This window comes from Staurois parvus, unplaced genomic scaffold (assembly GCF_062004578.1).
Source record: "Staurois parvus isolate SC_StPar_1 unplaced genomic scaffold, SC_StPar_1.0 ptg000196l, whole genome shotgun sequence".
Lineage (NCBI taxonomy): Eukaryota > Metazoa > Chordata > Amphibia > Anura > Ranidae > Staurois > Staurois parvus.
The window spans coordinates 3,379,028-3,393,069 of NW_028317992.1; the positions used below are offsets into that span (position 1 = coordinate 3,379,028).

The 14,042-nt window shown below is 41.7% G+C and overlaps 1 protein-coding gene across 4 annotated transcripts in view; it reads right to left on the reverse strand.

Annotated features, from left to right (window-relative positions):
- The window catches only part of FCHSD2 (FCH and double SH3 domains 2), a 376,810-nt gene that overhangs the window by 17,767 nt on the left and 345,001 nt on the right, over positions 1 to 14,042 (reverse strand). For all 4 annotated transcript variants that reach the window (XM_089678013.1, XM_089678011.1, XM_089678012.1 and 1 more), the window contains 4 exons: positions 13,122 to 13,256; positions 10,539 to 10,622; positions 8,945 to 9,122; positions 3,687 to 3,907 (listed from right to left, as the gene is read on the reverse strand). In XM_089678013.1, the coding sequence (XP_089534139.1) occupies positions 3,687 to 3,907; positions 8,945 to 9,122; positions 10,539 to 10,622; positions 13,122 to 13,256 (618 nt within the window). The remainder of the gene's footprint in view (positions 1 to 3,686; positions 3,908 to 8,944; positions 9,123 to 10,538; positions 10,623 to 13,121; positions 13,257 to 14,042) is intronic.

The following is a 14,042-nucleotide window of genomic DNA, read 5'->3' on the forward strand; positions in this document are numbered from 1 at the left end:
AAACAGGAGTAACACAGTTATTAATGAGGAATTACGTATCAACACAACGCTACAGGATTTCATCTTTTTTATTTAAAGTGGATCTTCAGCCCCCAAAAATCAATATGGGTGTACCTGGCTCCTGAAGCCCCCTCCCTTTACACACATTTTTTGTGCTGCATGGCAGTACTTCCTTCTTTCTTGCCTAGGCGATAATGACATTGCAGAAACATGTGCAGATGTGCTGGAGGGCTCTGCCAGGCTTTGGGACCCTGCAGAGACCATCGACACATCTGTGCATGTGGGCACAACTCAGGGCATGGGCAGGTGCGCCACAGGGCTTTGCCAAGTCCAAAGGCTGGGCATAGCCCTTTGGCACATGTGCGCATACACCAGACAAATTAAAATGGTGGCTCCAGTGGAGAAGGGTTGAGCCACCATCAAGGGGACTGAAGTTCTTCTTTTAGGGCTCTTTCATACGGACATTCTGATCAGGTCCACATGCCTGTTTTTCAGGTGGACCTGATCAGAACCTCCATTCTACTCTATGGAGAGGCGGGTGTAACTGGACATGTGTCTGTTTATACCCGCCAGCATCCGATCCACAAAAAAGGAATGAATGGGGATCCAATTCCCCTTCCTTCCGTCTGTCTTCATCCAGCCACCCATTGAGGAGAGCAAGCAGCTCTGTGTCTGCTCTGCAGCAGCGGAGCAGACACAGAGCTGTCATCTGCTTGCTCAGCGTGGATCAGCGGAGAGATCCCCGTTGAGCAAGTAGATCCGCTAAACGGTTCTGCCACGTGTGAAAGGACCCTAACTTAAATCCAAGAGGCTGCTCTCAGTTAATGCACCCAGTCATTGGTATGCAGGTAAGAGAACTGGGCTACATGGCTGGTCAGAGTTTGTAAAAGCCACAAATAAGCAGTAAATGTAAAAAAGAAATTCTCAAATTTGTGTCAAATTTTTCGAGAATGAAAGTTGGAGCCCTGTGACCCTAAAATACAGGCTTGACATGTCTGCTATAACAAAATGATGCCTTCAGTAGCAGATATAAGACAAGGAAATTTGGCCAAACAATGCCACATCCCTATTAGATTAGAGAAGGGAGGACTAAAAAATCATGGCGGGATTATAAAGGCACCACACAAGCTAACAAATAAAATAATAAAGTTTATTTTACATCAAGAAAATTATAAAATCAGAATCTCTTTACATATTCAATAAAAGCTTTTTCCACACGGAGGAGGGTTCTCTCCTTGCTAAAACAATTTAAACTGTGTTCGGGTTAACAATATATATGTACAGTGGGGATCGAAAGTTTGGGCACCCCAGCTAAAAATTTGTATTAATGTGCATAAAGAAACCAAGGAAAGATGGAAAAATCTCCAAAAAGCATCAAATTACAGATTAGACATTCTTATAATATGTCAACAAAAGTTAGATTTTATTTCCATCATTTACACTTTCAAAAGAACAGAAAACAAAAAAATGGCATCTGCAAAAGTTTGGGCACCCTGCAGAATTTATAGCATGCACTGCCCCCTTTGCAAAGCTGAGACCTGCCAGTGTCATGGATTGTTCTCAATCGTCTGGGAAGACCAGGTGATGCCAATCTCAAAGGTTTTAAATGCCCAGACTCATCTGACCTTGCCTCAACAATCAGCACCATGGGTTCTTCTAAGCAGTTGTCTAGAAAACTGAAACTGAAAATAGTTGACGCTCACAAAGCTGGAGAAGGCTATAAGAAGATAGCAAAGCGTTTTCAGATGTCAATATCCTCTGTTCGAAATGTAATTAAGAAATGGCAGTCATCAGGAACAGTGGAAGTTAAAGCAAGATCTGGAAGACCAAGAAAAATATCAGACAGAACAGCTCGCAGGATTGTGAGAAAAACAATTCAAAACCCACATTTGACTGCACGATCTCTCCAGAAAGATCTGACAGACACTGGAGTTGTGGTACACTATTCCACTATAAAGAGATACTTGTACAAATATGGACTTCATGGAAGAGTCATCAGAAGAAAACCTCTTCTACGTCCTCACCACAAAAATCATTGTTTGAACTTTGCAAATGAACATATAGACAAGCCTGATGCATTTTGGAAACAAGTTCTGTGGACCGATGAGGTTAAAATTGAACTTTTTGGCCGGAATGAGCAAAGGTACGTTTGGAGAAGAAGGGGCACAGAATTTAATGAAAAGAACCTCTGTCCAACTGTTAAGCATGGGGTTGGATCAATCATGCTTTGGGGTTGTGTTGCAGCCAGTGGCACAGGGAACATCTCACGAGTAAAAGGAAAAATGGATTCAATAAAATTTCAGCAAATTTTGGATGGTAACTTGATGCCATCTGTGAAAAAGCTGAAGTTAAAGAGAGGATGGCTTCTACAAATGGACAATGATCCTAAACACACCTCGAAATCCACGGGGGATTACATCAAGAGGCGTAAACTGAAGGTTTTGCCATGGCCTTCACAATCTCCTGACCCCAACATAATTGAAAATCTATGGATAGACCTTAAAAGAGCAGTGCGTGACACACAGCCCAGAAATCTCAAAGAACTGGAAGACTTTTGTAAGGAAGAATGGGCAAAGATACCTCAAACAAGAATTGAAAGACTCTTGGCTGGTTACAAAAAGCGTTTACAAGCTGTGATACTTGCCAAAGGGGGCAGTACAAGATATTAACTCTGCAGGGTGCCCAAACTTTTGCAGACGCCATTTTTTTGTTTTCTGTTATTTTGAAAGTGTAAATGATGGAAATAAAATCTAACTTTTGTTGACATATTATAAGAATGTCTAATCTGTAATTTGATGCCTTTTGGAGATTTTTCCATCTTTCCTTGGCTTCTTTATGCACATTAATACAAATTTTTAGCTGGGGTGCCCAAAATTTCGATCCCCACTGTATATACCAGCATATCAATTAGTTTACTCTACAAGCTCAACGTGTTTAATGGAGTATCTCCACTTCATCAGGAGCTGCAAGGGGAATGGATGAATATTTCAAAATGCATACCACAACTAGGGAGATTCTCAACTAAGACCCACACGGGGAAGTAAAGCAAGAGACAAATCCCACAAAAGGGGCCAACGCACAGGACAAGGCCACACGCAGGTAGGGCTAGTTGCAATTAAATTGGATTAGCAAGGTCACAATGTTTTTATAAAGGCACCAAGTCTTCAGGTGATGACCCAAAATTCCTTTGCTGCGCACTGTCTTTTAGTAAACGTATTTACCCAAAGAACCCCCAGTGGGACTTTAATGCAGAAATAGGATCATACATACACTGAAAAAGACATTTGGTTAAAAAAGATTTTTATCAACTTTATACATACACATTTCCATTGTAATGTTAAATACATGATTTCTAAAAAGAATATTGCTATGACAGACTCAACCCTTTTGGTTATATAGTAAATGTATTAGACTACCATCTTTATATTGTAAAGCGCTGAGCAAACTGTTGGCGCTATGTAAATCCTGTATAATAATAATATAGATATTTTATCTGATAGTGATTTTTCTTATTGATATTTTTAGAAGCCCACAGATAAGTTTCCACAAAATCTTCAAGATAAAATAAAACCACTCAAGATCCTGCCATGGTACAAAGCCAGAATCCTGTTAGTTATTAGCCACAGATCCTGTGTGCGAGTTAGTTGCAGTAGCAGACATAAGACAGACAGCAAATGTCGTCTCACCTGAATGTCTTCTATCCACTGGGAATCCCCGTTCTCAGACCCCGCCAGCTCTTCCACCAACACTGATGGAAAAACGCCAACGCGACCGTTGAACTCTCCCTCCCAGAAGCCGTCATCGTCCTGGTTCTCCTTGTTCAGGATCCGGATAATGGCTCCTTCGGGAAATGACAGCTCGTCTTCCGTCTGGCCGTCATAATCATAAAGTGCTTTCACGAAACACACTGGGGAAACAAGAGGAGGGAAAGACAACAGACTGAGTTTGTAGAAAAGATAAATCAGCAACAGGATTAAATACCACATTCTTGTATATTCTCTTTTCTACCCTATGATTCAAACATAAATCATCGCAGTTAAATTGTTGCATAAAAAGCTTAAAGAAGAGCTCTTATGGTGATTAAAAAACAAAATACCAGTCAGTAGATTAATGCATAATTACCTTTCTTAGCCTCTCCAATGAACCGATAATATATTGTGTAGAAAATTGTTTCTTTAGTGATAGTATTCCTGCTTCTCTGCTCCTCCCCTGATAGAAGCCCGATTTGTGAGTGTTACAACTGTTGAGAGGTGGCACAGGCCATTTGTTGCCACCCCATTTTCTGAGTGCACGCTGATGTCATTTCAACAGATAATGCTTGGAAGCTGCTCACAGTGGTGGGACATGAGCCTCGCTCTAACACCTCGTCTGCTCCAGTAACAGAATTGACGGTGACGGTGCGCAAAGCACAGGCAGTGCTATGTGTGTGAGCATGTCTTCCTTGGTGAGGGGTTTTTTCTTTCCCTGGCACTGCAGCTGACACGTACAAATACTTGTTAGCTGTGTGGTCGAACAGTGGTGGAGAGAGGGGGTACGCTGTTGACCGCGTTGGCACAGGATCAACACCGCCTAGGAAGATGGGGCAAATGAGGTGTTAAATGCACCATCTTGTCCCTCAAAGAGGCAGGAGCAAATCAGAAAAGGTTTGGTGAGACTTCGGTATGCAAAACCTAACAATGAAGTTATTGCTCTCTTTTGGTCTGTAACATTTACCAATGAAAGCATTTTGTTATGTCTGTTCTATAAGTCCAGAAAAATACCTTTTGATCCTGGCACAAATATTGTGGGCTGATAACTTCCTGTGCCGACTGTATTACTCAGTTTTATTCCCAGTGATCATCTGTACACTACAAAACAACCCTCTCATGTTATGAAGAAGGGGATGGGAGGTGATTTGTAGTCTTGTCCTAGATATACAAGACTACTCCTTCATAGATGCAGCGTGAGAGTGTTGTCATCCTATGACCAGAAGAGTGTTACACTGCAGGACCATAAGATGGGGAGACAAAAAGGTTAAAATCACTGTGCGCTAGAGAAGCATTTACCTGGTTTTGACGGACTAATATAGTTAATATGAATATATTGCCACTAATATTTTATCTTCTCCCCCCCAGTGCAATTTCCACCCAGGTTCTTACCTGATCTAAGAACCAGTTTTCTGATATATACAGTTGTGCTCAAAAGTTTGCACCCCCTGGCAGAAATTGTGAAATTTTGGCATTGATATTGAAAATATGACTGATTATGCCAAAAAATGCTCTTTTATTAAAGGATGATGATCATATGAAGCCATTTATTATCAAGTAGTTGTTTGGCTCCTTTTTAAATCATAATGATAACAGATATCACCCAAATGGCCCGGATCAGAAGTCTCCGCCCCCTGGGATGTTTGGCCTTGGTACAGACACACAAGGTGACACACACGGGTTACAATGCCAATTAGAGGTTAATGTCCCACATCTGTGGCTTTTTAAATTGCAATTAGTGTCAGTGTATAAATAGTCAATGAGTTTGCTGGCTCTTACGTGGAAGCACTGACTAGGCTAGATACTGAGCCATGGGGATCAGAGAAGAACTGTCAAAAGTCCTGCGTAACAAGGTAATGGAACTTTATAAAGATGGAAAAGGACATAAAAAGATGTCCAAAGCCTTGAATATGTCAATCAGTATTGTTAAATCACCTATTAAGAAGTGGAAAGTTCAGGGATCTCTTGATATCAAGCCAAAGTCAGGTAGACCAAGAAAGATTGCAGCCATAACTGACAGAAGAATTGTCCGGGATTCAAAGAAAAACCCAGAGGCAACCTCAAAAGAAATACAGGCTGCTCTGGAAAAAGATGGTGTGGTTGTTTTTAAGGAGTACAATATGGTGATACTTGAACAAAAATGAGCTGTTTGGTCAAAGTGCCAGAGAGAAGCTTTTACTGCACCAATGCCACAAAAAATCCCAGTTACAATGTGCCTGACAACACCTTGACATGCCTAACCGGGCCTTTTTATGTCATTGATGAAGTAAAGGCTTCTTTCTGGCACCTCCACCATGCAGCTCATTTTTGTTCAAGTGTCATCATATTGTGCTCCTTCAAAACAACCGCACTGTCGTTTTCCAGAGCAGCCTGTATTTTTCTTGTGATTACCTATGGGTTTCCCTTTGTATCCCAAACAATTCTTCTGGTAGTTGTGGCTGCAATCTTTCTTGGTCTACCTGTACTTGGCTTGGTATCAAGAGGTCCCTGAACTTTCTACGTCTTAGTGGAAGTGCTGACTGGCATATTCAAGGTTTTGGACATCTTTTTATGTCCTTTTCCATCTTTATAAAGTTCCATTACCTTGTTACACAGGACTTTTGACAGTTCTTTTCTGATCCTCATGGCTCAGTATTTAGCCTAGTCAGTGCTTCCACGTAAGAGCTAACAAACTCATTGACTATTTATACACGGACACTAATTGCAATTTAAAAAACCACAGATGTGGGACATTAACCTCTAATTGGCATTTTAACCCGTGTGTGTAACCTTGTGTGTCTGTACCAAGGCCAAACATCCCAGGGGGCGGAGACTTCTGATCCGGGCCATTTGGGTGATTTCTGTTATCATTATGATTTAAAAAGGAGCCAAACAACTACTTGATAATAAATGGCTTCATATGATCATCATCCTTCAATAAAAGAGCATTTTTTGGCATGATCAGTCATATTTTCAATATCAATGCCAAAACTTCACAATTTCTGCCAGGGTATGCAAACTTTTGAGCACAACTGTATTTGGACCGAAAATCCAGTTAGAGTAAAAAGATTCATCCTTACCCTAACTAGGCTAAAAGGAGGAATAGGCTTCCCAGATTCTGTCAAATACCACAAGGCAGTTCACCTCACCAGACTGGTGCACACGATACAACTCAAAGCTGTGGGTTAGAATGGAACAAGCACTGATTGAAACACCATTGGCAGGATTGCCATGGCTTTCTGATAAGTGTGGACTATTAGTCAACACTTGCTGGTAGGAGCTACACTAAAGGAGATAAAAACTGTTTTCGCAATACGCCCATTTTCCCTTCACTGAGACCTATTATCCCAGTTTTGGGCTCATCAGAATTTCAACATAGACTTTTGGACCTACAATTCAGCACCCCCATTGCACAAGGGACTTTTCAATTATCTCACTTTTCTCATAACAATCGCCCTATGACCACATCAGAAATAGGAACTAAATACACGCCTGAGTTAGACATCTTGAGATATCGAACTCATACTGGGGGTTATTTACTAAAGCTGGAGAGGGCAAAATCAGGCTCACTTCTGCATGGAAGCCAATCAGCTTCTAACCTCAGCTTGTTCAATTTAGTTTTGGCAATAAAACATGGAAGTTGATTGGTTTCTATGCAGAAGTGAGCTTGATTTCGCACTCTCCAGTTTTAGTAAATAAATCACACTCTGTCACAGCTTTATGCCACACTCAAGAAGGAACTACGTTCAACCTGCTGTTACAGAACTGGAAAATAGATTTAAACATGTCATTTATCCAACCTTGTTCTGGTGACAACTCAAAATGTTTTCAGGAACAATCAGAAGATTCACCCATGCTCCTTGTTCTGGAGATGTTGGATTGCCTATCACTTTCTGCCACAGTGACATTGTCCACCAGAACAAATAGAAGGGTGTCCTCAGGGGACACAGGCAGCAATAAAATGTTCACAGGTATAATAATCCACTCCAAACTAAACGTTTTGGCTTTATATGCATTAACATATCTTATAGAATGACGTACACATCAGAATAAAAGTAAACTACAACATTCAACTCACCAGACTAAATATCAGACCAGTACAAGATGGATTTAAACTGGTTCATATGGGATTCTGCACATAACTCTTTATTAACTACTTAAGGACCGCCCTATAACAGATATACTGCTACAGGGCGGCACCTTTGCGCAGAATCACGTATATATACATGATTTTGCATATCCGGGTAGGGGGAGCGTGTGAGCCACGCGCGCCGCCATTCGCGGCTGGGGATGTCAATCACCAGGTCCTGGGTGGTAATTACCCGCTGGCGCCTGGTGATTACCGAGCATCTCCGACAGGGAGGAAGATTGTTTTGTTTACAAACAATCTTCCTCCCTGTCAGCTAGAGCACACTGCTTGGGATGGCTGTGCACAGTACAGCCATCCCAATCAGTTTGCTTACAGTAAAGAACACAGCCCCAGCCCCCTAGTAAAACACTCCCAGCACACAGATAACCCTTTGATCGCCCCTCACATTAGACCTTCCTGCAAGTGCCATTAGTACAGTGTCAGTGCTTTATATTTAGCACTGATCACTGTATTGGTGTCACTGGGGATGTCAGTGACACAAAGTTAGTTCCCCCCCACAGTGTCAGAATGTCTGCCGCAGTCCCACTAAAAGTCGCTGATTGCCGCCATTACTAGTAGAAAAAAAACAAAAAGCCCACTATCTATACCACCATTTGTAAACGCTATAATTTTCACGTAAATCAATTAATTTACACGTATTGGGATTTAATTTTAGCAAAGACACGGAGCAGAATACATTTTGGCCTAAATTTATGACGACATTTGAATTTTTAAATTTTTTTACTGGACATGTTTAATAGCAAAAAGTCCAAAATATTGTTTTTTCTCTCAAAATTGTACGTCTTATTTTGCTTATAGTGCACAAAATAAAAACCGCACAGGCGATCAAATGCCATCAAAAGAAAGCTCAATTCATGGGGAGAAGAGGACGTAAATTTAATTTGGGAGCAGTGTTGCTAGACTGCGCAATTGTCAGTTAAAGTAACGCAGCGCCGTAACGCAAAAAAAGGCCTGGTCATGAAGGGGGCGGGGGGGGGTAAATCCTCAGGAGGGAAAGCGGTTAAATAAAGCTGTTTGCTCTTAAGGATAGGACTCAGGTGGCTGATGATTTGCCATAAATCAAGCTTACCACTTGCATCGCCATTCGTGCTTCCCGAGACCATCTCGGCGTCGTTGGAGTTGCTGGATGTGTGAGATCGGCTGTCAAGAGCAGCTAGTGACTGTAGCATGCTCAGCAGACTGTTGGATGTGGGAAACTGGAGGTATTTTTCTGGCACGTATCCCACTTGACCCGATTTATTCCTTGCCTGGAGGGGAAGAAAATTCAAAGTTGCCGTCACAGTGGGAAAAAAAAATTGTAGAAGCTAATTAAATCAAATCACAGCTAATCCGCAGAATGTCTTATGTTACATACACTGTACAACCCAAGTTTGCCATTTTTTATGGCAAGAATGATGAACTGCAGGGACAGCTCACTTCCCATACTGACATAAAGGCACACAAGTTGAAGGGGCTTCTTCCGATTTTACAGTTATCTTGTGAGCCATACATGGGGGATTTGACAGATTTGGGTTCTTTTAACAGCCTTTCTCTGACTGGTTCTCTTTGACTCAAGAGATACGAGTAATAGACTAGAACCTTGCATTGTCAGACAGCTGAACACATGAGGCCAGGGGCGGACTGACAACTCATGGGGCCCCCGGGCAATAGGGGATTATGGGGCCCCTGTGTCATTGCCCAAACTCAAAAAAGCCTATGAAAAAGGTACCAGGGGCATCTCATGGGGCCCCCTACTGACCCCGGGCCCTCGAGCAGTGCCTGAGTTTCCAAATGGTCAGTCCGCCCCTGCATGAGGCTCAATTCAGCAAAGCATTACACAAAGACGGGGAACTTTCTTTTCAGCTGTATAACTGCAATTCTTATATCTAACTGGATTTAGCTGAAAATAACTTTCTTTTTATTTTTAAATAAGAAACTTTACCTGGGAGTTTTAGCTTTGTAAATGGTAAATCTGGGAGTTTTAGCTTTGTAAATGGCAAATCTGGGAGTTTTAGCTTTGTAAATGGCAAATCTGGGAGTTTTAGCTTTGTAAATGGCAAATCTGGGAGTTTTAGCTTTGTAAATGGCAAATCTGGGAGTTTTAGCTTTGTAAATGGCAAATCTGGGAGTTTTAGCTTTGTAAATGGCAAATCTGGGAGTTTTAGCTTTGTAAATGGCAAATCTGGGAGTTTTAGCTTTGTAAATCATAAATCTGGGAGTTTTAGCTTTGTAAATCGTAAATCTGGGAGTTTTAGCTTTGTAAATTGTAAATCTGGGAGTTTTAGCTTTGTAAATCGTAAATCTGGGAGTTTTAGCTTTGTAAATTGTAAATCTGGGAGTTTTAGCTTTGTAAATTGTAAATCTGGGAGTTTTAGCTTTGTAAATTGTAAATCTGGGAGTTTTAGCTTTTCAAATCAGGGAGTTTTAGCTTTGTAAATCGTAAATCTGGGAGTTTTAGCTTTGTAAATTGTAAATCTGGGAGTTTTAGCTTTGTAAATTGTAAATCTGGGAGTTTTAGCTTTTCAAATCTGGGAGTTTTAGCTTTGTAAATCGTAAATCTGGGAGTTTTAGCTTTGTAAATCGCAAATCTGGGAGTTTTAGCTTTGTAAACTGAGTCTCTTGTCTTTGGAAATCCAGAAACAAATTCTTTACCAGCCCATAAATTTAAAGAAGAATGGAAATACCTTAACCCAATCTTCCATGTCTCCGTCTTCTATAACTTCTAGCATCTCATGCTCCTCTATTGTTAGCTCATCGGGCTGTGACGCCTGGAAGAAGAGGTGAGTGATTAGAGGAGAGGCATTTATACAGAACAGACACAAGAGTTTTATCATCCTATCTATATGGCACGGCCAAAGAGGAATGGGAGGTAACCCATCACATAAAATCTATATCCTGTTTACTTTCCTTCTATACCACTCCTCTGTTGTATGATAAAGGTTATCAAAACTGACTTTTTCACCCCGTATGGCCAAGCTTTTTTTTTTTACAATATAATTTAAGAGCAATTCTGAGCATTTAAAGTACAGCAAATGTTATCCTCATGAGTGCTCCAATATCATAAGCCCTGTCTATTCCTCTTCCACAACATTCAGCGCTGTGCTGCATCTATGGACTCATTTGGGGCTTGCAGCAGGGTAGTACCTGGTCTTCTCAATGGCAATCAATCATCCAAGAACTGTGCAGAGGAAGAGGTTAATGAGGGAGCACAGGGAGTGTGGAGACAGTGTGCATCTGGGTGACTGGATGCTATAGGGTTCATTTACAAAAAACAGTGTTATGACCAGAAAATTGTTTAAAAAAATGCACTGCACATATAAAGAACAGCTAAAGCCACTGGAGCATTATTAAAAAAAAAAAAAAAAAAAAAAAAAAACAAAAACTAGGAGGATAACCGATCTTAACCACTGCTGGGGCTACACTGATCATCAGGGCACACTGATCATCAGTGCCCTGATGATCAGTGTTCATGTCCCCTCCACGGAAAGCTGATTACCAGCTCTCCTCTCCTCTGTCAGCGTGACAGCTCGAGAGGAGAGAAATGCCGATAACCAGCATTTCCCTGTTAACATGTGATCAGCTGTGATTGGACACAGCTGATCACATGACCGAGTCGACATCTTCGGCTCTTTCCGTGATCCGCTGTGTCCGAGGGACACAGCGCACTGCTGATCGCCGCGCTGCGTGCTCCCTGAGCCGCGCATGCGCGGTGAGAATGGGAGGACATCATATGACGTCCTCCCAGAACGAGAGAACCACCTTGCGCCCGTCATTTTACTATATGGTGGGCGGGAGGTGGTTAAAGCCGAAGTACAGATATGCATATTTTCCTGCAGAGTTACACTGGTAGAGATTGGACCACTGTAAGTATGAATGTGTCACCCCTGTGGGATCCATGTGCAAGCTGAAAATCACTGTAGCATGTACCGCTACAAAATGATTGGTGCTGGCGTCCAGGTCCCATGCCTCCTGTAGTGAACAGGTCACCCCCTCGGCAAGGGCACCATTTAGAGGACACGTTGCATTCTCAATGAATGCAAAGTGTTCTCTGATTGGATGATGTGGAATGGTGGGGTGGTGACATTGGATACTTTTCTTAAAGTTGTTGCAAAGGCTAAAGATCTTTTTACCTGCATTAAGGTGCTACTAAATCCAGGACCCCACATTCACTATATCTGATCTCCCACAGTACACACAACATGGAAATGCAATTATTTTACTAAATATAAAATGCTAAATTACTTTTCTCATTAGAAGTATATAGCAGTTGTTTCCAGTTGTGCACTGGTTAAAGCTTGCAGGAGGAGTTTTCATTCTCCTCTGACTGTCCTATGAGGCTTCATGACCCCTGACCCTCTGTCTGGACAGTGCTGATTGGACCTGTGCTGGTCACATGCACCTTCCACACTAAACTGAGTATGTGCAGAGTGACTCCTTGAGCTCCAATGTGGGGACAGTAGAAGAAGGGGCGGATCAGAGAAGATAGGATCAAACAGTCTTTTTACACAATGCAGAGGATTAATCCCTTAGGTTCCACGGTGACTATAACAAGCATGCTTTACAGCATAACGGATTTTACTGTTGTGGGTTTAGTAACATTAAGTTTAAAAAAACAAAAACAAAAAACCCCCACCTTTTTGGTTGCAGCTCCTCTCCTGCCCTCCCTAAATACTTATCTGAACCCAGTCTTGATCCAGTGCTGTGGCCTCATTGGATTCCATGGCTCATGCTGCTGTCAATCAAATCCAGTGATGAAGGGGCAGGGCTAAACTGCACTGTGTGTGTCAATCGACACACACAGGGCAGCTTTGTCTGGAGCCCGCATTAGTAACCCCCCTAGCAAGCAGTCTGCTGGGGGGATACTTGGAAGAACATTAGGAGCCAGGAGCACCAGCAGGGGACCTCAGAAGAGGAGTATAGTGACTGCAAAACCATTGCACAGAGCAGGTAAGTATAACATATATATATATATATTTAAAGAGAGATCTTTTACAATCACTTTAAGGTTCCTTTTTTATTTTTCAATTCTTTCCCCAATAATGCATCATTTTATACATTTGTCTATTTTGCTACACTTCCATAATGTAACTTTGTATTCCAAACTTTAATCAACTGCTGACAATTTTAGCAAGTTGAGAATGAAATTGTGCAATGTGTTGTAATTTTAGTTAGTTGATCAAACTTTATAAACAGAACCCAGGTATCAGTCCATTTCCCAGATCTAAGCTATGCAAGGCCCCTGATCTCTATGACAGTCTGGCACCAACCTGGTATGAGTAGATGACCTTGCAGGTTAGCGGATAATTCCTTAGTGTTCCAGAAGGACTTGAGCTGCTGTCATCGAAGGCATCCATACTGTCTTCCAGCTCTTCACCATCGTCTCTCTCCAGATCTGGATTTCCCTGGATTTGTTAACAAACCAACAGACGATTAAATGGAATCCAAAACACACTTTCAGTGACAGGTGCATTGAGCGAACAAAGTAAACCAAATGCCATCCATTCACAATTAAGGACACCACAAGGCACTAATGCACACAACACGAGGTACTCCAGTGAAATGGACCTTAAAGGCCCCATGTACACGGGACACCTCTGAACGATGGAAACTGACTGCTGGAAAACGTAGGTTAAAAAACGTCTGTTTAGCCTCGTTTGCATAACGCGTTTATGCACTTTTGCGTTTTTTAATGATAAGCACAGAAGAACCTCCCAAATGCCCAGAATGCACTGAAAAGTGGTAAATTATTAACTATTTCAGACTGTTTCAGAGAAATACAGAGAGTAGAAGCAGAGACAGCAGTATGTGTTGAGATTAGCTTAGGTGTGAGTTGCTCATTAACATATCTTTTGTTTCCAAGGGTGGGATAGGTGTCTGGTGGAGGGAGTCATTAAGGTCACCTGGCAGGGGGTCTTCATGAGGAATTTGAGTGTGAATTGGTCATTACAATGTGTGACAAGCTTGGTAGGAACATCCTGTGTTCAGTGTTTTGTTCAATTGAATACCTTGAAAACGATTTGCTTGCATTTTTCATGATAAAAAAAGGCTCTGGACAGCATCGGGAACTGGGAGAGTTAAAACATTTTTTTCAAATGCAAACGCTTATAAACGCGATTTGCCGCATTTACAAGCATTTTGCATTTGAAACACTGATAAAATCGACTGCTGAACGCAAGTTTTCTGTGTTC